Raw genomic sequence first — 27,995 nt, 5'->3', positions numbered from 1 at the left:
GCTTGCGCCCCAACCTACGCGTTTAGCCAGGTTGGAGGTAAAGGTAGTTTTAGGATCAGTGTATAGTTAATGCTGGACCCTATATAAAAGATTTTTGGATGATATATGTATTTCTTGGGAGGAACCCGTCGAACAAGTCACAGCTTTTATTAACTTCCTAAAAGGGAGTACTAATTTTTTCGAATTTACTTTTAAATTAAGTCAGGACAATTTACAATACCTGGACTTGGAGATTTATAAGAATAACAATACATTTCATTCAAAGGTTTATAGAAAAAGCACATATTCCAATTCATACCTACATTTTAATAGTGCTCATCCTATGCACTACAAGGAAAACATTGTCAAGGGTCAATACATAAGATCATAGAATGACTTCATATGACAATGATTTTGCTAAGGAAATTAATACATTAAAACAAATGTTCAAAGTAATAAATTACCCTGAATGGTTAATAGAGCAGGTTGAAAAGAAAGTGCTTCAAGGAAGGAGGGTAAAATTTAAGCCTATTTTAAGAATTTATATAACTGAGGACAATAAAGTCCATGATAAAGCAGACAAGACTATTAGTAAGGCATTGGTTATTGAATTCAATGCTAATTTAAAAGTAGTTAGAGAAATTATGGAAAAAGAGTGGAAGAGGTTTACAGCTTTTTCAGACTTGGACAAGATATCTTAGGAAAATTTCAAAATAGTTTATAAAAATTCCTTGTAGTTTGAAGAGCCTGTTGGAATCAAATCATGGTGTTGGATGCACAAACAACAAAACTAAATGGGGAACTTTTAAATGTGGACATTGTTCACAGTGTCCTTACATTGCTAACAAGGAAAGTATTTTGGCTGATAGTAGGAACATGGTTTTAGAAGGAAAGGATTATAATAACTGTGATTCTAAAGGCCTGGTGTACTTGGCATTATGTGAGACATGTCATGCATTTTATGTGGGAAAAACAGAATGAAAGTTGAAAAGAAGAATTTATGAACATGTATGATATTCAGGTCCAGAAAGAGTCTAATGCACAATATAAACACAAACAGAAATGTCTTAATACCCAATATGTATTTTTTGTTATTGAACGGGTGAATATTGATGAACAGGTTGGCTTATGGAAGGAGAAAATTGAATACAGAGAGCTTTTGTGGCAGGTTACTTTATATTTCCTGGCCTCAATGAGAACATCTCAATAGTCCCCCTTTTTAAACTAAGGTCAGCAAAACTTTAAATCTGTTTATTTAGCACAGAACGGCCTTTGAACACACAGTTTATTTAATAACTTTAACATTTATTTCAAGTTTTACACTTGCATATTTTTATTTAAAATTTCTTATGGCAATAAATTTGAATTTAACTTTCATTGAATTTTAATAAGCTTATTTATTTTTAGTGATTAGTCAGGGTAGGACTCTGTATATGCTCTTCTAGTCTTCTTTTATCATTGCTTTTAAAAAAAAAAACATTTTTGGTTTAGAACCACAAGATGGAGCCAGAGACTAGGCAACAACTTTATTTAAAAAGAACTGCAATGTCCCTGTTAATATTGTACTAATAATGTTTTTACAATTTTATGTCATTCATAATAAGGCTGTTTCACATATTTTTATTTGAGACAAGTTTTTAAACATTATAGGGATTCATATATATTTTATACATATAGTGATTAAATGAACTAGGACAAATGTGACTTAAGTTACCTTCCTTTTAAAAAAAATTCCTTGCCAGGATTTTATTGGCTTTTTAATTGCGATAAGTTGTTTTTGATAGGTTAATTAAAATGTAACTGCATTATAAATTTGTTTTTTAGTTTTGTTAGCCCACATCTGATGAAGTTAGAGAAACAAAAACGTAATTGCAGACGTTTATGGTATGCTTTTATTTATTAAATTTTGTGTGTGAACATGAGCACTGTCCGAGAGCTATATCATTTAGTTTTCAGAAGTTAAGCAACCTAAAAAGAACACTGTAGCAACTCTAGATGGAAAAGAACAAGTGTAATTAGCACTTTGCATCAAAACTAAGCTTAGTGCTTAGGTTGTATTGGTAACAGCAAAAAAAAAAAAAATTAAATATTTCAAAATAGATTTTTTGCACTTACAGTTTATATTTGATTTTCTGCTCTTACAGTTTATACTTAAAAGTCTAAAATCAACATGAGCAAACCAAATATTTAACCAAGATATGGACCTTCAGCATAACAGAGGACAATCTGTGACCCAGAATGTAAGCAACTCTTGCACAGAAATCATTCTTTTTATGTAAAGCTCATTTGTCAAAAAAAACCACAATACAGCCATTCTTCAGATTGTATTTCTATAACATCATATGCCCAATTTAAAGTACAAAACACAACATATTGATGTTTCAGACTGTTTTTAAAACCCCATATTTGCAGTGTAAAGAAAAGGCACAACACAGAAATGTTTCAGGTTATTTTTTGTATCACATGTAGAATGGAAAGTAAGCAGAGGTAATTTGTGATACGCAATTTTGACCTTTAAAAATAATGAATTGCTAAACAAGAACATGTGACTTTCTATACCTACAAGCAGTTTAAAAATGATTCTATTCTAACAGAAAACTGTGCTCTACACAGTTGAATGAATAATGGAAAACTTATTTCATGCATCGAGTAATGGAAAAGGCTGACCGACATTCTCTGATGGGAATCATTATTTTGTGATACCCCACTGAAGTACACAGAGGATGTATTAGTGGTATTGCGTTATTACTGGATATCAGTGAACAATGCTTGGCAAGCCATCAAGACCATGAAGCTGTATGTTGTTCCCCATTTTCTTTTTCACATTAAAACATATATATATATATATATATATATATATATATATATATATAGTTACGAATATGTAAGCTCCTACAACCACGTGAGAACACTGCTCAAAAAATACAGACTCAATTGCTGTCATCAGGAAAACTAGTGTTATTCTGTGTTACTAAATAGGCAGCAAAATGAAGTATATAAAAGATACACAAATGGCACTTAGTTAACAAAAAACTGTGCTGTGTATGGCCTGCTTTTTTTAATCAGAGACATGGTCATGTCAAAGAAGCTCTTGAAATTAGTAGTACTACAGTGCAAATGAGTTTGTAGCTGGTATGACAATAAAAAGGTAAGTAGCCATTCCTTCTCACCATGGTATCATGTCATAGCAGACTACTCTTCCTGAAGTTGTGATCATTGTAACATTGCATGCCCAAACTAAATCATCATCACATACCTCTCAACTGTCTCAAATTTCATCAGAAAATATCAACTTTAGAAACAAAATAATAGACTGCCATGAAATTCTGAAAACCTCCCCTAAATCACGATTATTTGTTTTTTCCAGTCAGCCTGAGCCAAGGGTATCACAGATGTAATGTTTAATATGATGACACTGTCATATTTAAGACAGGTCCAGTACAGAAAGGAATTAAAATAGCCAGCCACTAATAAGTTCACTCTTCTGATGAGTATGGTAAAGACACCTGATCGTTTACATTAAACGGGGCTTTTATAAGCATTTGGAATTCTGTGAAACTCAACATGAAATAAGGGAAGAAGAGAGGTGGAGTGATATCTTGTAAGTGCATGAAGCTTTTCCACAACCCAAGATTTTCACTTATTATTTTTTTAATTTCTTCTGTGATGGACCAGCTGTTGAAAACAACCAAGCTGTTGCAAGCCTGTTTTAGTGGAAACAACACTGCAGGACTTCCTGGTAACCGAGCTCCAGATTTACAAGAGTTGTGCCATAGTCTGCGTTTGTTGTTGATGCTATACCTCCCAGTGTCTTTGCTAAAATAATGGGGAAGGGGGGAGCACAAAGGACCAAAATTAGGGACAATATTCACTTAAAAAGTTAACTTCAGTCAGCTCTAGAATATTTTTTTGCAGCTAAGAATAGAAATGTTCTTAATACCAGCTAGGTCGGTATGTTGTCTTTTCCACCTCTATATGCAATTTTAACTGCTTCTGCTGCCTTTTTTTTGTCAGCAGCTGAAAAATGAAGACTATTGCTTATGCACTCCAGCACCTAGTGGTGGTATACCTCTCAGTTGTTCAGATTTTTGAAGGATGTCCAGATTTTTGCCTCATATTTTTGGTCTGTTCCTAATAAAATTTGCGGCATTCTGGCAAATAACTGAGAATTATAGTCACTAAATGAATACAGGCATTTGAGTTTCAAACTTCATATCTTTTAGAAAATGCATATTAATGTTAAACCCCGTTATACTATCTAAGTTCATAAGAGCAATATTTAAAAATTGTCCAGATTTTTGGGCCTTTGTCCCTACATTTATTTTTGGCTTTGTCCAGATTTCTTCCACTTAGAGTTGAGAGGTATGACTGGTAAAGTATATTTTACTAAACAGATTTGTTTTGCTCAGTTTGATTTTACCAATACAGGAAAACTGCAATTTTTGAAAAATGCGTTATCCCATGCTTGTCATTTTAAATATGATATGAGTAACATGCAGATAACCTACTACTCAGTGCAGTTAATTTTAAACTAAAACCTCTTAAAATGGAATTTGTTTGCTCAGATTACTACAAAACTTTGGTTACTATGTTGCTATTTGTTTACCTCCCTGCATGCATAATTCTTGTCCTCTCTGTAACCTTTTTTCTAGTTTAAAAATGTTTATTCTTAGGTTCATAGGTTCATAGGTTGGTACTAGGCTATCAGCCCTAGGGCCTATACAAGCCTAGCCATAACAATTCCCTGGCTATTTCTTCCCACATTATTTACTTTCCAGGACCCCTGTCTAGCAGGGTGACTGACGTGATCCCTGGGGTGAATTTCCTTTCTCCCATCCAATCGTCAAGGTTCCTCTTGAAGAGGTCCAAAGAGGCACTCTGCTTGACATGTATGGGCAATCTGTTCCAGAGTCTGGGGAGTCTCTGGGTCAGGAACCTATCCCTCCAGCATGTTTTGTTTATTGTGATGACAAGGTTTAGATCCCTGGAGCGTGTAGCTCTGAGGGATTGGGATTTCTTTAAGTGTAGCATGTCCAACAGCTCTGGGTTTGACATGGCCTTGTATGTTAAGCAGAGATCGCCTCTGAGTAGACGATATGCGACAGAGTATAGCTGGAGTTTTGTAAGGTGGTCAGCGTAGGGCATCTGCTTTAGGCCTGTGATTCTTTTATTGAGGTATTTCTGAGGCCTTTCCAGTTGTTGCAGATGTCTTGAGAGGTACATACCAAATGGGGCGTTGTATTCTATAATGGGTCTAATGAGGGATGAGTACAGTGGGACAATGACCTCCTTTTTTCTGGATGAAAAGCCCTTCGTGATGAGTTGTGCCACATAGAAGGATTTCCTGACTGTTGTGGTGATGTGGTTATCGAAGGTGAGACCACTGTCCACCTGTGTCCCTAAGTCTCTTATCACACTTTCTGTGTTTAGTGTACTGCCACCTATATCGTAATTCATGGATACATGTTTTTTCCCAAAGGGGATAACAATACATTTCTTGGCATTGAGCTTGAGCCCATGGCTCTGGCACCAAGCATCTGTTTCTGTAAGGCCCTTTTGTAGAGTATCCACATCATTTGGGGATTCAATAATGGCTCCCAGTTTGCAGTCATCTGCAAACTTTGTTAGCCAGAGTCCCTTAGTGTTGAACTGTACTTCAGAGAAGTAGATGCCAAACAAGAGCGGCCCCAGGACTGAACCATGAGGTACTCCACTTGTCACTTGTCTGGAGCTGGATTTGGAGTCGGCTACTTTTACAGTGTGAGTTCTATCAGTAAGCCATTTAGCAACCCATTGGGTGACATAGGGATTAATACCCAACTTAGTAAGTTTATCTATGATTCCAGAGTGGGGGATGGTGTCAAAGGCCTTGGCAAGGTCTAGATAGGCTGTGTGGACCACCTTATCCTTGTCCATGGCTCTGGAGACTGATTCAAAGAAGTCAATCAGGTTCAGGAGACAAGATCGGCCCTTCACAAACCCAAACTGGGTGGGGTCCAGTGTTTGAAGGTTGCCAATGTCTTTGTTTATAAGTTCCATGATAATACGCTCCATGGTCTTGCAGATAAGGCTTGTCAGACTGATGGGACGGTAGTTTCTGGGATCCAAGGTGGATCCCCCCTTGTGGATTGGGATAACTGTAGCTCTGCGCCACTCAGTGGGCACGAAACCTGAGGTGAGGCTATGATTAAACATGACACTTAGGTGAGGTGCCAGTTCATATTGTAGTTCATGTAGTACACAGCCCGGGATGTCATCTGGTCCCATGGATGCTGTATTCTTGGCTTTAGAGAGTGCGTTTTGTACCTGTGTGGCCGTTATTACTGGAATTTGGCAATTTTCCGGTATTGAGATGGGCCATTTAGGGGTGAGAGGGAGGTGAAGTTGGCACTGAATCGATCTGCCAGGATATTGGCAATATCCTTTGGATCAGTATATTTATTGCCATTCTGTTTTAGCTCAGAGCAGATCTGAGCATTGCCATTTAGATTCTTGACATAGTTATAGAATGCTTTCTGGTTGTCTTTGGAATCTTTGGCAATTTTATTTTCATAACTAGCTTTGGAGGATTTTATGAGGCATCTCAGTTTCTTACTGAGGCTAGTAAGGGAGTTTTTTGCATCCTGGGATTTTCTTCTTTTCTGCAAAAGTTTCTTCCTTTTGTTGTAAAGTTTGTTTATGGCAGGGGACCACCAGATTGGCTTCCTTTTTTTGGATGAGAGCATTTTGGTTCTATTTGGGATGGCACGATTCATGCATGAGTGGATGTGCTCGTACAGTGCCTTAGTGTAGGATTCAGCAGTTGAACTTTCAGTTCCCGTCTGCATGGGTGTCATGAAGTTTGTCACTTCTGACTTGAGTAGCATGAAGTTGGCTTTGGAGAAGTTTTTTATGGTGGTTTCTTTACTGGGGGGTGGGGGTGGGATGTGGATGTTAAGGGTGATTAGCTTATGGTCAGACCTGACTAACGAGGGGGTGACCATAGGTATGGAGCATTGGCAGGTAGTTTTTGGCTTCCTGTTATAACACTTGTGGCATGGTATAATGCAAGAACACTACACCTTGCAAGTACGGCTGTGCATGGCCAACCATACATGAAAAACACACCAAAGGCCAGCACGAGAAGTTCCAAGTCCAAAATATATTTATTTAAAGCAACATAGTGCTAAATAAGCACTAAAATAATAGCTCAGTCCTCAAACTAGTTTCGGCAAATACCTTCTTCAGTGGGGAAGACAGACAAAATAACAGCTCACTGGTATCAAATGATGCTTTTAAATGGCTCGGGACCAATGGAAAACAAGTGCATATTATCTTTGTGCATGACAAATGAGCAACAAAAAATTAGATTTAAAAACAAAATATGCACCTCCATGAATAATCTATATTACTTAGGTATGATAGCTGATGTAAATACCAAAAAATGTAAAAAGGTATAAAAATAAATAGATTTATCTATTCATCTTATACATCTTCCACTGTGAAATCAATACAAAACAGTATATCACACATGATTGAAATATATAATGCATAACCAAAGATACTAGAACAGGTATGAAAACTGCCTATACCATGTCTGAGTTAAAAGTTGCTGAACTATATACTATGTTATATAATATAAAGAAGTAAGTCCAATAATAACAAGAGTGCTGGCACAATAACCCATACAACAATACAAGTTGGGTGTGCAATACGTGTTCTGTTAATAGTTGACCAAGGTATAGAAGCAAATACTAGGACAACAGAGGATTACAGCCTATTAATGTCATGGAGTCATGAACATCCGAGCCAACTACAGAACACTAGGTCATACATGCTATTGGTATCATATGAAACATATGATTGTAAAGCCTGAAACAAGTCTAAACCTTGCCTATATCATATATAAATTCATGTTGCGAAATAAAATGGTTCACTTGTTGACAGTAGTGCAAGCACAGTAAGTTATATAACCATATTGGTAATAAACACTTTAAACAAAACAATTGCTTCTAATGTAATGTGATGGGGTATAGATATAAATGATACAGCTTGGTATCTACAATAGTGGTTGTCTTTATAATAATGAAGAAAACCATCATCAAGGTATATTCATGTAAATAACCATGATAATACCATATTTAACTAATACATATACAGATGCAACTGCATAGTAGATAACCAAATGTAATAGAACAAATCTGTATGTTTACAGCATAGGCTGGGGGTATGCGATCATTTAGCCCAAATGTTCATTAAGACCTGGTGGAAATAATGCTCCTAAATGGATGGTCCAATATTTCTCTTTATGGCTGAGTATACTTTGCCAACCTTGTTGGTTGTGTCTGTTCCCCATGACTTTGTCAATAATCATAAACATAAAATTGGATGTTTTATGTTTGATCGAATGTTGGTATAGGGCATTAGTGTTTTTTTTTGTTGCGAATTTCACTTCTGTGTTCACTTATCCTGATTCTTAGTGAGCGGGAAGTTTTACCCACATAAAATGCATTACAGTGGCATGTTGCTAAATAGATAACCCAACTAGATGAACAGTTGCCAAATATTCGTACATCATACAACTTTGCTAGTGTTGGCATTAGTAAATTGTTTGAGCTTATTCACCTGGCTGCATGAACTACAGTGGCCACAAGGAAAGGTGCCTAAAAGTTCATCACCTGTGATTGTAAGTTGTTTATAATTTGCTCCACCACTCTCCTGATGCTTGTAGTGTGAAAACAATGTACCCAAGGTTTTACCTCTCCTGTAAGTAATCGAACATTGGTTGCCCAAAATATGTCGTAAATGGTCATTGGCTAACAGAATGTTCCAGTTTTGATATTGAATCTGCCAGGATTTGGACTGATAGACATGACAGAAAATCATTATTACAGTATAAGGATAGAGATTACCGCACAAAGGATGACAAAATCAGATTCATTACTACTTATGGTAGGAACCATCAGATAGTTAGGGGTATCCTGAATAAAAACTGGAACATTCTGTTAGCCAATGACCATTTACGACATATTTTGGGCAACCAATGTTCGATTACTTACAGGAGAGGTAAAACCTTGGGTACATTGTTTTCACACTACAAACATCAGGAGAGTGGTGGAGCAAATTATAAACAACTTACAATCACAGGTGATGAACTTTTAGGCACCTTTCCTTGTGGCCACTGTAGTTCATGCAGCCAGGTGAATAAGCTCAAACAATTTACTAGTGCCAACACTAGCAAAGTGTATGATGTACGAATATTTGGCAACTGTTCATCTAGTTGGGTTATCTATTTAGCAACATGCCACTGTAATGCATTTTATGTGGGTAAAACGTCCCGCTCACTCAGAATCAGGATAAGTGAACACAGAAGTGAAATTCGCAACAAAAAAAACACTAATGCCCTATACCAACATTCGATCAAACATAAAACATCCAATTTTATGTTTATGATTATTGACAAAGTCATGGGGAACAGACACAACCAACAAGGTTGGCAAAGTATACTCAGCCATAAAGAGAAATATTGGACCATCCATTTAGGAGCATTATTTCCACCAGGTCTTAATGAACATTTGGGCTAAATGATCGCATACCCCCAGCCTATGCTGTAAACATACAGATTTGTTCTATTACATTTGGTTATCTACTATGCAGTTGCATCTGTATATGTATTAGTTAAATATGGTATTATCATGGTTATTTACATGAATATACCTTGATGATGGTTTTCTTCATTATTATAAAGACAACCACTATTGTAGATACCAAGCTGTATTATTTATATCTATACCCCATCACATTACATTAGAAGCAATTGTTTTGTTTAAAGTGTTTATTACCAATATGGTTATATAACTTACTGTGCTTGCACTACTGTCAACAAGTGAACCATTTTATTTCGCAACATGAATTTATATATGATATAGGAAAGGTTTAGACTTGTTTCAGGCTTTACAATCATATGTTTCATATGATACCAATAGCATGTATGACCTAGTGTTCTGTAGTTGGCTCGGATGTTCATGACTCCATGACATTAATAGGCTGTAATCCTCTGTTGTCCTAGTATTTGCTTCTATACCTTGGTCAACTATTAACAGAACACATGTATTGCACACCCAACTTGTATTGTTGTATGGGTTATTGTGCCAGCACTCTTGTTATTATTGGACTTACTTCTTTATATTATATAACATAGTATATAGTTCAGCAACTTTTAACTCAGACATGGTATAGGCAGTTTTCATACCTGTTCTAGTATCTTTGGTTATGCATTATATATTTCAATCATGTGTGATATACTGTTTTGTATTGATTTCACAGTGGAAGATGTATAAGATGAATAGATAACCTCTATTTATTTTTATACCTTTTTACATTTTTTGGTATTTACATCAGCTATCATACCTAAGTAATATAGATTATTCATGGAGGTGCATATTTTGTTTTTAAATCTAATTTTTTGTTGCTCATTTGTCATGCACAAAGATAATATGCACTTGTTTTCCATTGGTCCCGAGCCATTTAAAAGCATCATTTGATACCAGTGAGCTGTTATTTTGTCTGTCTTCCTCACTGAAGAAGGTATTTGCCGAAACTAGTTTGAGGACTGAGCTATTATTTTAGTGCTTATTTAGCACTATGTTGCTTTAAATAAATATATTTTGGACTTGGAACTTCTCGTGCTGGCCTTTGGTGTGTTTTGCATGGTATAATGCACCTGTTGCACTCTCTCCATCTCAGTTGTTCAAATAAAATTCTTATTTTATTATTTTACTCATTTGCTAACGACAAACGTCCATGAGGCACAACTGCTTGGCTACAGCTGTAACCCATCTACACTAACTGGTTAAAGGACTTACTCAAGAGTCACAAAGCTTGGAAGTGGAAACAGAATCAATCCCCTGACCACAACATGAAACTTGTTCTTTTGATTGGCTGTACGATAATGCCTAGTTAATGAAAATCACTAATCGTTTTTTGTAATAGGGATTCTTAGAGACAGTTACAACTTTTAACCCCAAAGTTGTTTTCCTCTGGTTTCTGTTGAAAATGGTTTCTCCTAAGTATGAAGAAATTAATGGGTTTAATTTAGTCACTCAGTTTTTTAAACTTGTGTTTCTGAGTGGTCATATCTCACAATCCTCATAGAAGCGGGAGGGGTTATTTCACTGGATATGTAAATTATATGCTAATTACATGTCCATTTTTTTTTTTTTTTTTTTGCCAAATGTACCCACTTTCAGGAGCCATTGACCAGATTTTCAGTGTCTGCAAGTTGAGTTGTATGCATCATTATCATCATCATCATCCTGTTTTTCCATATGGGATCAGGGTACTGCATGAACTGTTGTCATCTCTCTCAATTCAATGCAACTTTCCTACCTTCTTTGGCAGACATACCTGATTGTTGCAAGTCTTCTTTCACACAATCCATCCATCTCTTTGGTGGATACCCTTGTTTACTCTTGCCTTCCTTCTGTCTGTCACAAATCATATCTTCTTTTCTGCACATGTGACCAAACAACCTTAATCTGCTCTCTTTGACCTTCTCTGCAATGGGAACTACTTGGAGGTCTGCTCTTATGTCCTCATTTCTTTGTCTATCCCACAGTGTGTATCCTACCATCCATCTCAGGCACTTCATCTCCATCACCTCTAGCTTCCTCAACTGCTCTGTCTTCACTGTTGAGGTAGTTGAAACGTTTGGTATTTTGTGCACCTTAATTTTCAGCAACTTTGGCATTCTTCTGTCACACACTACCCCTGACAATCTTTGCCATTTGGCTGCAGTCCCTTTGATGCTAGCTTTGATTTCCTCAGTCAGACTTCCCTTCTCCTCAAGCAACCCTCACAGATACTTGAAGCTGTTAACCTGTTCCACTATTTTCCATTCTAACTCAGTTCTCATCTTCTTCTGACTTCTCCCATTTGCTGCCATTGCTACAGTCTTATCTGTACTTAGTTTCATCTCATGTGCCTTTAGTTTTGCATTCCATTACTCTATCATCTGCTGATGCTCTTGATAGAGTCTGCTTGCAATGCCACATCATCATCCCCATCACCAGTATAACCATGACACACCCCCATTCCTACTGGGAACCTCTCTGATCACTGTTTGTACATACAATGACATAAGAGTCCTTATACATAGTGTTCACTAATTTACCAATGATTCTGGGACTTTGAACTTTCAAAGGACTGCTCAAATCAGCTTTTTAGAGATCCTGTTATATATTTTCTCCAAGGTGGAAATGCTTAGGTTGACTCTTTCCTAGTCTCTACTTTCTTCTCAACTATCTGTCTCTCTGCAAACATCGTATCAGTTTTGAAGCATCTTAATTTGAATTTGAACTGCTCATCTCTCATCTTACTTTCTACTACTTTGCACATTCATTTATCAATCACCATCTCCAGGACTTTCATACAGTGTGACAGGAATTGGATACCTCTATTCTGCCCATGGTTCTGAATGTCTCCTTTGTTCTTGCACACTGACACTAGAATGCTTATCTCCTTTAAAAGGCTTATACAGCCGAGGCACTCAAGCCTGCTTGTTTCTTTGTATGTGACACTGTTGTTCAGCATGCTCTGGAAAGTTGCCATTTCAACACTATTGTGCAGTCTCAGAGTTTGTATATAGTTAGCAGGTTAACTGATGGGATTTTTGGATTGGAGGCATTATAAAAGCAACCTGATAGGATTCAGTCCGCATCTGAAGAAGTAATTGAAATGAAAATGTAGTGTGTGTACAGTGTTAATGTGTGTCTTGCTTGCTGAATAAACTCGTGTTTTTGCACTACTGAGTGGAGTCTCCGTTCTATATTCAGGGTACCTGTGGACTCATTATTATTATTATATTGACACAAGAACTAATCTATGAATATATGACCGTGTCTGTTAAGTGTGGGTGCACAATTTCTATTCCTCACAAGAAAAATTCAAGGTTTTCAGCATCTGCCCTATGGGGATCATCTGAAATCACTGTCAATTTATTCAAAGGTGATCTCTGCCTTGTATATAGGGCAATCTTTGATCCTGCTTTATTGGAAATGCTGCATATCCGTAAGTCAAACGGTACATGGGTTACTCGCTCTAATGGACTTAGCCTGGTATGTGACATTAACAGAACTCGCTGGCGGGACAGATTTGTCTCCCAGAGGTTACCACACCTTTGGAACAGACTACAGCTTCATGTCAAGCAGAGCACCTCACTAGCCCTCTTCAAATGCAATCTGGATGATTGGATAGGTAACCATAAATCCATCCCAGGTGTTCCACCAATGTCCCTCTTGGACAGGGGTGATAGGTGCTGATCATGGAAATAGGGGTAAAACTTGGCTAGGCTTGTAAGGGCCCTAGGGTCATTAGCCTAGTAACCTCCTATAATCCTGTGGTCCTATGATCCTATGAACATACAAAATCAATTCTAGCACATAATGGAATCTGGCTAGCATTAGAAAGCATACATATAACTATGTGGTTATATTGCTTTTTACACCACAGACATTTTTAGACCCTCTTTGTGATGAAGGTAAGGCAATGTAACAAGAAAAGCACCACAAAAATGCAGCTGCACAGTTCAGACAATGTGAATGACATCAGCGACAGAATCATGATGCAAATATTCCACCAAAGAAGTGAATGCCATGTAAACAGTGACTCCGCTCGTACAGAAAATAGGAACTTAATGGCTGAGGAAATAATGCTTGACTTTTGATGTAAAGCAACACAATAACGTATCTTAATATAGCATATTATGGTTTCAAATTTTTGTTTGGTTCTCTTTCTAAAGCAGCGGACAATAGTGATCTGTAGGCTTCAATGCATTATTTTTATTTGCTGAATTCCTCACTGTAATGAGAATTAAAACACATCTTCGAAAACATAACATTTCGTATGCCTACAGCAGCAAATGCAGCAATATCAGTAACATGACATGGGGTTCCAGTATTACAAACATGACCTTCTGTCTTTTGCCATTTTGCAATGATAGAATCATTCAAATGTTTAAACACTATTGCAATTCATCGTAACAATGCCCACTACCCTCTGTATTACTCTATGTTTAAACAACCAAACAACAAAAATACTTCGCCCTACCCAGAATTGTTAGAAATATTTAGCATCCATTAGTCACATTTAAGGACTGTAATGGCAGATTAATGTAGGATTCGCATGATGTAATGAATTTTAAAATGATGCAGCCTTGTTTGTACTTGTAAAGCTTGAATGTTTTGTTCATGCACAAAATATGTATTAATGGGAACACTGACCTGGAGGTGTATCTCCTGTCTTCCTGAGGTCTATAAAATATTCTATATCCTTAGAAATGCTACATCCCTCTAAGGATTTTCGAACTTCTTCATACATCTGCCACAAAAAAGTAGGTCATTTTTAACACGTATTTGTCAGTTAAATGTCTACTTATATGTACAGCCTGAAACATGTTTAATGGTAGTACATACACATTATGGTAATGCACTTAACAAGAAAAGTCGGAACCATTTAATAATGAATTTAAATAGTAAATGCATATTTTTCACTTTGTACCTGATAATTGTCAGGATTCCAGGAGGGGGATTCAGAAAATGATACATCGATTGTTGTGCTTAATATAACACTGAGCAAATGTGATATGATTCCAAAGCAGAGGAAAGGCAAATATATCAAAAACATACAAAAACAAATGTCACTAAGCAATGCTAAGAAGGGAATTATCAGTGAGTTAAGCAGTTTTAATTTTTTTTCAAGGATCACCAACCCAAAATAAAAGAATATCTAGTTAAACAGTGTCTGCCAAATGTTTCAGCATACCTCAAATGGACAGTGACAAGCTCGAATGACAAATACTGGCAAACAGCTCCCTGTCCAAAGTTAAAACTCAGAACATTAAAGAATACTGTGAATCCAGTAAGCAGCAGTGAATTCTGAACGTGTTACATCTTTAAATCATTTTTGCAGGGGGCTTTGTCATGCTGGTGCACTGACATGCGCTGCTTACATAGATTCTAAGACGTTTGTACCTTGGAGTTTTGAGAATTAAGTATAGCAACCTCAGACTTTAGTATACACATCATTAGTTTCACACTTTGACTTCTACTTTTTTAATACTACAGTTATGGTCCCCAGAATTTCAGCAGGTACCAATGATAACATTTATTTACCTGTAATGCATAACAATGGTTGTGTTCAAACACTAATTCAGCATGGGTTGAGACATATAAGATGATGAAGGTGACATGTCCATCCCAATGTAATGATCCAAGGTTAAGGGGAATATAAAAATCCTGGACAGATACAGGTTTGCCCAGGAAATATTACTAGATCTCTGCAATTTATACAGACTGCATCCACAGCCATGGTTGGGCCATTTCATTGGAGTCCACAGTGTGGCTCTTGTGCATCTAGCTTTTGGTAAGGTCACCTGTTACAAGATGGAATTATCGTAGGCTTTAGCATCCAGTATATTTAACATATTCTTTGATGTCATGGATCAACATGTCAGTGACTACATTATTTTCCATGAGACACATCAGGTGTGATTATCCAGCAGAATAACCTCTCAGAGGACTGTGAACATGTCTGTCACATCTGGGGCCATAAACTTCACCCATGTGCAGATACAGGTACATATAACTCCTGATGAGGTATAGTATTTCAACCACAATGAGGATTATTGGATGAATAACAAAGCCTAATATACAATACATTCATAGGTAAGTGCTAGGCTATCTGCCCTTGCCAGTTTCCCTTTATGTGCTCGAAATAACCTATTCCATTTGGTTATAAATTAGCCTTACCCTTCCCATGGTCCATAATTATATATTACCCCTAGTGAGAATAACTGGGATCATACCATAGATAATTTGTGGGGATCCATATATGAGATAAAGCATTTAAGAGCGTCTCTGTTGATTAGTAGAACAGTCGGCAGTCCTGGGGTAAATTTTCTCTTTCCCATCCATAGATCTAAGTTGCTCTTGGAATGCGAAAAGGGATAAACTTTGTTTTATATTGGATGGGAAGTCTGTTCCAGAGCAGTGGTATCCTCTATGATATATACCTGTCCCACCAAACCATTCTGTTGATGTTGCAGAAGAGGTTTGGATCCCTATACCTAGTATTTCTAATGTCATTTAACTGATTTGTCTAAACATGGGCTAAACTCTTGGCTAGGCTTATAAGGGCCACAGGGCCAATACCCTAGTAACCACCTATGATCCTATTATAAGCAACAATACACACATGCTGGTCAAAAGTTAGGTCACTGTCCACATAAGTTCCCAAATCCCAAACAAGTGGGCCAACTCTTAGGGACATATTGTCAATGTGGTAGTTCCCTGGCCTAAATGACTTGCCAAAGAACACAATAATGCATTTTTTGGCATTCAATTTCAGTCCATGAGTTTGGCACCAGTTATTTATTTGAGGCAAACCTTTCTGCCGTAGAATTCCTTTCTGTTCTTCCTTGTGTACTGTTGCATTGTGCATGTGTATGGGACTTACTGTCCCACTCTTGCACAGTACATCAGTGCAGTGCAGAAGATGCAACAGAGAAGAGAGAATCTCTATTGCTGTTTTTTCTTTGTATGCTAAGACTTTGTGAGGGACAGTGTAGAAATACAAGGAAAGTAAGGTACATTTCTGATTCTTTAGCTTTTATGAATATACATAATTTTTCTTATATTTAACTCTATCCCTCAACATATAGCAATAGAAAATCTGACTGCTAAATGGTACTTCAGGAGCCACATTTTTTTCTATTGGTTTATGCTTGATTGGGCTACCCAATCAGCATGCTCATTTTTAATAGTAATGAGCCATTACTGTATAATGTGTGCCTGTACAATGAATGTAAATAATAGTGAGACTGAATGGAAGAACTGAACCACAACTATGGTGTGCAGACCTACCATTATATAAAGACAACGATGTGAGTAATATGGTAATAAACATAGAGTTAATCTACACCAAATGATGCAGCTAAGTAACTAAGATGGATAAGAAAAAGGGACTGCACCTAGCTTTGCATATTCAAATTAAAAGGGTTTCATTGTGTGTGCTTTTTCATTTATTCTCTGTTATGGCTATTTCCATTTATATTAATTTAAATGCATGTACAATCTTGCACTGAGCTGAATCAAGTCGTGCTGAATGTTCTGCTTTTATGAACTTCTGAACAGTGATGGTAGCCTACTCAGGGCGCAAGGGAAGTAGGAGTGAAATCTGATCAGTGCACCAGAGAGGAAACAGGTGGGCAGTGATTGTCATTTCAACTAATTAACATCAAAAAGGGTGGGAGTATGACTATGTTCTGCTACTTTGAGGTAAGTCAGTGAACCCACAGTTTTAGCAACATATGATCAACATAAATAAATACATGTTTAACACTGCCATCTGTCTTAAGCTCTCTATGTAAGAGCAGCAAATGCTCAAAGAGTTTGGAAGGGTTGCAGAAGAAACAAGAATCCCCCTAACTGGTAATAACAGATAATTAAAAACAGCTAAAGTTATGCCATTCAGTTAGCCCAGGGATGCTTCCCATTGTTATCCATGAAATCTTAAGCTCTAATGAAGGCGATGATTGTTAATAAATTACAGTAATCAATAATGTAATACTTCAGGCTGACAAGGAATACAGAAGACACAGCCTACTAACAGGGTAGAGATCTTCAAACAGTCCCAAAAGGCAGTTTAGACAGCAAAGGGTTACAAGAATTACAGTGCAGGATGGCGCAGTGGTAGCATTGACACCTCACAGGAAGAGATTCTCCTGTTCGATCTCCGACTGGAGTGCCTTCTGTGTGGAGTTTGCATGTGCTCCAGGCATTCGTGTGGGTTTTCTACGGGTATTCCGGTTTCCTCCCATATTACAAAAACATGCATCTGGAATGTTTCTCCCCAGGCCTCTGCTAAAAATTGGCTTTGTTCCAAGTCTGACTTTCCCAGTAAATAAATGTTAAATAAAATAAATAAATAAATAATGCTGACAATAAAATGCCCTTTGATCACTATGTATTCACTGTTGTAAGGAAGTCCTTTTTCACAGCACAGCTTATATTAAAGCTATTGCATCCAGATTTTAGGATATAATCGTTCCACTGCATTTGACACTCATACTGATTAATAAGCATAATGCCCTGTTTGATATGTAACTGTTCAGACACTTGTCACAGCTGGAATGACCACAATGTTGTCTTCACTAAAAAAGTGAAGGGCTTATATCGTAAACTCTATGCAGACCATCTCAAAGTCTTATCTTTAGTCTCAGTATTGCACAGGCTACTCAGAAGTAGCCTCTGTTTTGCCTGAACAGCTTTAACAGACCCTATTCTGTCAGACGTCTTACACATTCACAAGTCCAATGGGATTGTAAATACATGTTCATGGGCTCCCAATCTCTTTTGCAAAATAAACAGAATATGCTAAAGGGATACATTTGTAGCACAGAGTAAACTGCTACTATGGAGCCATCTTCCACTTCACGCAAAACAAAGTACTTGTCTTACTCTATTCAAATGTAATTTGGATGAATGGATGGGGAACCACAAATTCTCTCCCAGGTATAAGCACCCATGTCCCTCACGGATATGGAACACATGTAAATACCCCAACATATCGTTGTTGGCCTATTTCTGAGTTATTTGTATGCAAAATATAAGGGCTAAAACTACCATTGGAATGTATTAATCTGTCAATTTAGGAATTAAAGATGTGATAATACAGCTAGTGTGGGTGGCCATTTGTAATCTTTTAAAAGAGCCTGGATTCCGTTATTTGTTTTCTGAGCTTGGTCATGTGCCCAGCAGTGTGGTATATGAAGTCTGAATAGAAGTAATGTTGCATTACTGTGTTTTACCTTGCAAACTGCTCAGACTAGAATGACAATCTGCACAAGATTAGCATAGGATGCATAAGATGCCTAGCTTAAAAAGAAAAGGATCGCACCCCCTGACATTTTTTCTTTGTTCTCTCCTCTCAATTTCTCATTTCTCTCACATATTCAAAGACGATACTTCTTTCTCGGGTAGTACAGTATAGCAGAAAGTAATAAACACAGTTGATAAAAGAAGGAAACTGAAGAGACAATGCCAAGTAGCAGCCTATATAGACAAAGAATGAATACAGAAGTTAAAACTGAATTGCAGAATGCACCATGTCTGATGTGTGGATGAGTGTTTGTAATCTATGTTTGGCATGTGATGCTAAGGTGCTGGTCCAGATGGGACCTTATAGTCCTATGACAGGGCTACTAGGTAGCTCACCTTTTAGCTGCCACCATCCATATATTCTGAGGTACAGAAAACACAGCTGGTGCAATGGATTATAAATCAGTCTTATGAAAAATAAATAGCCTAAATAAGTGTCCATTAAAGAGGGTAAGATGCTTATAGCACTTTAGAGCAATCATGCCAGATGGGTCATTTTTGTAAGTGACTCGCTTAATTTAAAGTAATGACAAAATTATCACTTGTAGGACTGACTCTAAAATGACTTCATATTATTTCTTCTCCACCAGAAACAGACTAGTAGAAATTTTAACGAAGTGCCTCTCTCAGCAACTTGAGATTATGGCAATGCTAGATGATAAGACAAGGACCTCTGGCTTCAAAGGGCTGCGGAGAAGTTAATAGGCTTGAGACTTTCATTTTATCTGCATGTATACAGATACTGCTGGAAGACTTGGCAACATTAAAGTTTGTTCATTTGCCAAATACCAGACTAGGCTATGTAAGTTACTGGGCTTACTACCATAAACCACCTTGCACTCAGCCAAGTGCTTTTCACACAGTATTCAGGTCAGAGTCATCAGGGATCAAAATCACATATTTGCTGTTTCTATCCTTTACGGGCCAGAGGTTAGTGCTTGTCATTACCAACTCTCCACTATCAGCCATGGATATACACTTTAGTATTCGTCATGCTCGGAGATTACCCACCCTCCCACTCCCATACCTGGAAGGTGTATGCAATTCTACGCTCTTGTGTCTGTTTCTTTTTCTTTTTTCTTTTTTTTTTTAAGGAAGTGGCTGAAAGAAAAGAAACATACCTTCAAAAAGGACAACAAAGCAAGAAAAAAGGCACACTCACTATAGATGGGATACAGTCAAATGATACATAAATACTACCATACCAGACCTGGAATCCATAAATACTACCATAACTAAGTGGAAAAGATATACAAATGAATGCAAAAACTCCATGAAGAACTTCTCTGTATTCACTCCCAGTAATATACAGACAGATCCAGGGCTAAGAGAGAAAATTAAAACTTATAACCAGAGCACATCAGATTTGAATTATAAATAGAAGATCAACTACGAATAACTTTTTTTCCACAGGGAAACCTAAAAGTATTCAAGCACTGGTCCATGTACATAATGGCATTAAAGGCAGATAGTATAATAGTGGTAGCTTGATCAATTCATTAACATGGGAAATGCACAATACATTAATACTGTAGACTGAGAAGGATGTACAGAAGAAAGTCATGGCCACCGTCTAAGATTCTCCAAAGGAGGTAATTCAATCCCTATTCAAGAGCATCTTCTCCCCTAACACAGATGAAAGAAGAACACAGGAGTAGAACTTTCAAAGAACTGAAATTTCAGTAGGCATCAAGGAAGCTTCAGCCCAGGAAGGCTGCTCTACTGGAAGGCTTCCAAGCGGAGCTTTACCTGTGACTGTTAAGCAACATCTAGAAAACATTGCTGACCTTTACAGCAGACAACATGCACAGAAAAGTCTCTCATACTATCTTGATAACTAGCATGCACAGATCAGGTAAAGAACCAACACCCGTGGACAACTATAGGCCTATCTCTATTGTAAGATGGACTACACTACAAGATATATATGTCTCGACAAGCAGAAAGTCTTAACACAGTAATTCCTTCTCTGATCTGGGGGGAAGCAAACTGTTTTTAACCTGACAATAACTTTAAGGAACAGGTAAGTAAATGACTTTTAAACATCCACCTGCAGTCACATTAAGCAAAGGCATAGAGAAAGCATTTTACATGTGGTCCTACCTATTTCATGTGTTAAAACAGTTAGGCCTACCAGGTGGGACAGTAAAGGTGATTAAAATTCTATGTCATACATTAAAGACATACATACCTCCAGGCTGGTCAAACAGTATGATGCACAGGAGACAGTCCAGGTGCAGTTAACCATTGACAAGACCCCTATTCAAATCATAGCTAGCTACCAGCCCCCAAATGAGACTCAAGATGCCCAATCTGCCTATTTGGACCTGTTCAAATCTATCACAATTCAACCCTTTACTCTGATCCTGGGTGACTTTAACTTCCCAAACATATATTGGAAGAACTACTCATGCCAGAACACAAATGCCTAGAGATTCCTTGATTTTGTCAATGCAAATGCCCTGGAACAGCTAGTCGATACCCCTACAAGGGCTGATAATATCTTGGACTTGGTATTAACCAACATGAGTAACCACTGCAGCATCCCTATAGTATCATCCTCCCTCTTAAGATTTGACCACAAAGCAGTCACTTTCAAAGTCACCACCACTCCCAACCCCCCTCTAGCTAGGATTAGACATAAAAACTTCTCCAAAGCTGATTACAGCTTCCTGAGGGATGGTATAAACAGCTTCACAGCCCCCTCCCCCTCTGTAGGAAATGGCATCTATACCCAAAACTACACCAAAGCACTATACAAGCATTTATATAGACGCATGGAATCAGGAATACCCAACATGACTAAATCAAGGAAGAGTAAGCCTGTCTGGTGGACATCTGCAATAAATAAACTCTATAACAAAAGGAAAAAAATGCTGTCCAAGACCAGGAAGGAGCAGGTGCCCAACTGAAAGCAATGTCTCCTTAGCCTGAAAAAGCAAATAAAAGCACTAGTGAAATCCTCCAAAACAAACTTCGAGTCCAAATTGGCCACATCTACTAGAGACGATCATAAGACCTTCTTCACATACGTCTGCAACCTCAAAGGAAGCACCCAGATCTGTTCAGAACTGGTGGTCAATATACAAATGACGTAGATATTTTAAACTTGCTGGCTGACAGATTGTGCAAAAACATTACCCCTCTGTTTCTCCCATAAGCAAATCAGGACATCCCCAATACCTGCTCCCTTCCCCTTATATCTAGGGAACAGGTCATCACTGCTCTCTCAAAGGCAAAACATACAACCTCCATGGGACCCGATAACATCCCGGGCAGCATCCTACATGAACTCAGGCAGGAACTTGCAGGACCATTAGGCAACCTATTTTACCAAAACCCAAGTATTGGCTTCATCCCAGCTGAGTGGAGGACAGCCACTGTCATCCCTTTACACAAAGTTGGAGCATCCACAGATCCGGGAAATTATAGACCAATCAGCCTAACTAGCCTGATCTGCAAGGCCATGGAATGGATTATCATGGACCTCATTAACAAGGACATTGGCAACCTCCAAACACTTAATCCCACACAGTTTGGCTTCATCAAGGGTAGGTCATGTATGCTAAATTTAGTCGACTTCTTTGAGACAGTCACCAAAGCCATGGACAAGGGGAAGACGGTGCACACCACCTACCTTGACCTGGCCAAAGACTTTGACACTATTCCCCACTTGGGCATAATAGATAAACTCTCTCAACTAGGCATTGATCCATATGTTACTAGATGGGTAGCAAACTGGCTCACTGATAGAACCCATGTAGTTAAAATAGGAGAAGCCACCTCAAGCAGTAGATCCGTAACAAGCGGCGTACCCCAGATTTCAGTCTTGGGGCCTCTGTTATTTGGGATACACTTTTCTGAGGTGCAGGACAAAACCAGTGGGCTATGGATGACCAAATTTGCAGATGACTGCAAGCAGGGTGCTCTCATCAGTTCCCCTAGTGATGTGGTCATCCTCCAAGAGTGTCTCACTCAGACAAATGACTGGTGCCAGAAACATGGCCTCAAGCTGAATACCATCTCACCTATGTTCAGAGGCTAGCAAATTGCAGTATCATACAGCACCTTTATAAAGACTACCATAACATCTCAAAATTTCAGTTCCAAGATCTTTAACAACATACTTAATAACATTAATTGGTCCAGCCTATATTCCCTGCCACTGGATAATGCTGTTCTAAAACTTAATACAATATTTCTTGACATTCTCAATAGCCTTGCTCGTATAAGAAAAAAAGAGAGTTAAATTCACCCAGTCACCTTGGCTAACCCTTCTAGCAGACAATTAATGTATAAAAGAGAAAATACAAATCTGAAGCTCACCTACAGACCTACAAAAAACTTTGAAACATGCCAAAAAAACAAGTTACTGCTGATAAGAAATATTATTACTTCAACCCACAGGATAACCAAAAACATAACCACTCCAAAATTTTGGCCCACTATCAAGAACATATTACAGCCTGGAACTCCTAATACCCATAAACCTTGTCCAGGCATCTTGCCCTTAGAAACTGCTTGTAAACTTCACTCCCAGTTTATAGAATCAATACCCACTCTCACCCAATACTCCCTAGAGAATCCTGTCACCCCTGACAAACTTCAATTCTCTAAGAATGTCATTTTCAACTTAAAATCTGTCTCTACTTACTATTTAAAACATTATTACACAATATTAAACCCTGCTCTCCCTCTGCAGACAATCTCCCATATGAATATGTAAAGATTGCTTCCCCCTCTATTGCCTACCCAATCCCTATCTTGATCAGTTGATCCTTTTGTGAGTTACATGTCCCATCTCTCAGGAAAAAAATGTACATCATTCCTCTTCATAAAGAAGGAAACTCCACTGAAATAAACTTCAGACCAATTGCAATCTTTCCCCTTCATTCCAAGATCTTAGAGAAATGTATTCATAAACAACTTTTATAGTACTTACTCCAAGAAAATCTATTAACCTCTATCCACATGGCTTTTGCCCAGATCATAGCACAACAACTGTCCTTGTTGCCTTTTTGGACCTAGTCATTAAAGCCCGAGATAACAACAGTTTAGTTTCTTTCCTCTTTTTAAATTTTTCTAAAGCTTTCAATACAGTCTCACATGCCAAACTACTCTCAAAAATGTCTGCTTTAGGCTTTTCTAGTACAACAGTCACTCGGTTCTCTAGCTACCTATCTAGCCAGTTACAATCTTTTAAATGACTCTCTACTTACTCGTCTTTTCTCCCAGTTATTACAGGTGTCTCAAAAATGTATGTACTTGGCCCTCTCCTTTTTAACATACTTATAAATGATCTACATACATCCTCCCAGCAAGCTACACTTATACAATATGCAGATGACGCCACTGTCATTTGTTCATCTAATAGTCCTTCCCAGTTACAAACAATCACTCAAAAGGTGTTCAGCTCTATTGAAAACTGGCTTAGTGATAATCAGCTTTTCCTAAATCCAAATAAAATAAAAAATGCTCTAATTTCTCCCCAAATCCCAAACACACATAAAAGACAACTTCAAAATATCCTCTCTGAACAGTACTGAAATTTAAGTTGTACCTCACACAAGGTTACTTGGTTTGATGATAGATCAACTGAAATTTGATCTTCCTATTCAAAATTGCATAAAAACAACACACCAAAAATTGGGCATGCTCTATAGATCAAAAAGATTCCTGAACAACTCGTCAAGAGTTACTCTAGCCAACACGTACCTCCTTCCTTCACTACTATATGTCTCACCTATTTCACCAACATTCAGATCTCCCTAAAATCAAAACTTGAGCTTTGCTATAACAAAGTAGCTAGGTTTGCAGCCAGTCAGTCATACAACTCCCAACACTGCTCCGCCCTTAGATATTTAAACTGGATTGAGTTACCTCACTACCTCAAGTTCACCCATCTCCTCCTTGCTCATAAAATAGTATATACATCCACATCCTGCCCAGTAATCAGCACCATTCATAACCATTGCCTCCCTGATCACTTCCGCTCATCTGAGAAATGAAATCCACAAACCAAAAATATCTGTCGGCCATTGCCTATATTCCTACTCAGTAGTCAAGGTCTGGAACAGTATTTTTACAGATATAGAGGAGTGCCATGTAGTCACATATTCTAAAGAGATTTCTCCTTAACTCCTGGCTCTGTACATGTCTTACGCCAGGGTGACACTACCTGTTACTCCTTTCTTCTCTTCCTTTCTCTCCCCTCTCTACCTTCTTCCTTCCTTCTCCCATCTCTTTCCTTTGCTCTTCTTTCTCCCCTTTCCTTTTTCCTCCCTTCTCTTATTAGCCAAAGCATCAGTTACTTCTCCAATAGCTCCCTACGTTAATTCCATTTCTTAATCTCCCCACAGCTACAAAATCTCTTTCCTTTCTTAGTCTCTTGCCCATATTTAAAATGCTTAACCTCTTTACCATTATCACTACTGATTGTACTTTACTAGGTGTTCAAAATCCACCTATGATTGCTTAATATACACTCTATGATTTTCTATTCTGACTTTATTTATCCTGTATGTTGATTCAACTATTTGTTACTGCACTTCATGTGATAGTATTATGTAGTTTATTAATATATATCTATTTATGTTGGTGCTTTTCTCCCTGGGACTCCACTGAAAACGGGATTCATGCCCAGTTGGACCAACGAGGTAAACAAATGCCAAATAAATAAATTAATAAAATTAAGCATAGCAACCTGTAGAAAACACAGCATTACTCAAATACATCATATCCCTTCATAAATTAAAAACAAAACTGCACGTAACAAAATTAATAGCACTATGATCATACAAGAAATCATTAGTGCTAGGCTAATGATTTGACAGCAGTTGACAATAAAATGAGCTGAAACAAAATGAGATGTGAAAATATAAAATAATTCCTTCAAAATATAGGCATTGATTACCTACTTATATTGGCACTGTCAAAACTGTTATTCTGAGCTAAGGAAGAATGCATCACTGGTGCTTGCATGTTCTTAATGTTAGTGATAATATCTGAAACATTCCCTAAAAGCAGGTTGGGAGGTTAGCTGTCATGTAGGTTATCTGCAGTGCACAAAAGGCAGAGTATGTGGGATTGCTTACACTAGTTACAGGTAACAGCAGTATGCCTCATCAGTGAGACTAACCTTTTGGTTAAATGAAAATAGCAGTTTTTATTAAATTCTAGAAAAATGACAAAAAATAGGAATGAGTTACATTCTAGTTATGGTATGGGGTTTTTAAAACCCTTTATACACAGATCGCTTTAAACAAATAAGAATTCCAACTTTACCCTTGCTGTCATTACCATATCAGGTCCAATTTCATTCTATTCTTTTATGCCATGGGCAGTATGCAATGATATCTTAGGATGGTGTGATTTGCTTACCTTTGTGATGGGGGCTGATGGCGATTAATACTTAATATAATCACTGAAGTGAACAGTCCAGTGACATTTCTGCTATAAGGAACTAAAGAAGAAGATACCAAACCAGTCACTCTATGTGAATGTGGCAGAAGCTAACCACCAAATCTGTCACTGCTAATAGATTTCTAATCTTAAAGTGTTTTTAATGTGGTAAATGACCCTGAGAGAAGCAAAGTGACATTCCTCTGGCAGGTTCTCTTTTCCATCATCCTTCTTTTGATAAACATTTCTGCCACAGGTAAAATTCTTTAGAGGACAGTTAAACTTGAATTGGTTTTACTTTAAATTCAGGATGCGATTTTGTCTTATTTTTCCACACAACAGACCTCTCAAGTATGCCCTGTTTTGGAGAAGCATTCCTGTTTTCAGACTCAATTTACCTGTGCACATGATGTGTCCGTTACTGAAGGTTATTTGTCTTTTCGGCTTTTCCCAGTCAGGGGTTGCTACAGCGGAACTCCGGTCCGCTAATGACTGGCAGTAGATTTTTATGGTGCCAAGTTGCCAGCCCGACACCCAACCTTCAGTGAAGGCATGCCCATTCACACATCTTTTGAATGCCACTCGACCGCGGGGAGGACATGCAGATTCCACACACAGAAGGCACTCCAGCCAAGAATCGAACAGGAGAACCTCTTGCTGTGAGGCAACAATGCTACCGCTGCAACACCGCGGCCGTGTCCATTACTGAAGGCATGTCCCTAATTTCAGGCTTGATTTTCCCATCACACCCTACACACAATTTTGACCTCCCCCATCAAATGTGATTTCTGAAGCTGTCTAGTATATAGAAAATCAGGCTACATGATGAATATACTAGCTCACCAATAACTTAAAGAAAGCAGACAAACATCTTATATCTCCATTTTGTAAAAGAGTTGATTAAAGTTTACAAATGTTAGACTGTCTCTTAGTTAATGCACTTATATTTTTCCATCACTTGTGTCACTCTGTTTTTTTAACATGTGTTTCTGACTAGTATCCCACATTCCTACAGGAAGCCGGAAGAGTTACATCCTAACTGGTATTTAAATATTATGCTAATCTGATCATAGGATCATAGGAGGTTACTAGGCTAATGGCCCTGGGGCCCTTACAAGCCTAGCCAAGTGTTTATCCCCAAAAAAGAAACCTCAGTCAGCACCTGTCACCTCTGTCAATGAGGAACAAAGGTGGAACCCCTGGGACAAATCTGTGGTTTCCCAGCCACTCATCAAGACTGTGCTTAAAGAGGGTCAGCGAGGTACTCTGTTCCAGATTTTTTACCTGGAAATCTGGCTACCATCTTAGCATTTTTTCCTTGGAAAAACTGTATAGACAGATAAATATACATGCACACAGACACAAACACACACACACACACACACACACACACACACACACACACACACACACACACACACACACACACACACATGCACACGCACACACATATGCACACAGTTACATGAACGTCTGAATCTTGCTTTAATGAAAGAATCTTGTTCAGGAACTTCCTGCTTTGTGTAAATTGTACTTTGCCAAGGTCCTTTCCAGTACCCAGTTGTTGATGTGTTCAGATTTACTGTTTTTGTTACAGTATTTAATATTACGATTTAGCAAGAATATCACTAAAGTACTTGCGCACTAACGCATATTGCAGAATCAAAACAATATTCTACCCTCATCCTATTCCATTTGTCT

At 37.8% G+C, this 27,995-nt stretch overlaps 1 protein-coding gene across 1 annotated transcript in view; it reads right to left on the bottom strand.

Annotated features, from left to right (window-relative positions):
* The window catches only part of PSTPIP2 (proline-serine-threonine phosphatase interacting protein 2), a 1,323,814-nt gene that overhangs the window by 81,440 nt on the left and 1,214,379 nt on the right, over positions 1-27,995 (bottom strand). The window contains exon 11 of the mRNA XM_044078135.1: positions 14,238-14,334. Within this exon, the coding sequence (XP_043934070.1) occupies positions 14,238-14,334 (97 nt within the window). The remainder of the gene's footprint in view (positions 1-14,237; positions 14,335-27,995) is intronic.

Source organism: Protopterus annectens, chromosome 1.part1, assembly GCF_019279795.1.
Source record: "Protopterus annectens isolate FY-2018-M chromosome 1.part1, PAN1.0, whole genome shotgun sequence".
NCBI classification, from domain to species: domain Eukaryota; kingdom Metazoa; phylum Chordata; order Ceratodontiformes; family Protopteridae; genus Protopterus; species Protopterus annectens.
Note: the sequence above shows the minus strand (reverse complement) of the source record. Positions and strands in the feature narration are given on the sequence as shown.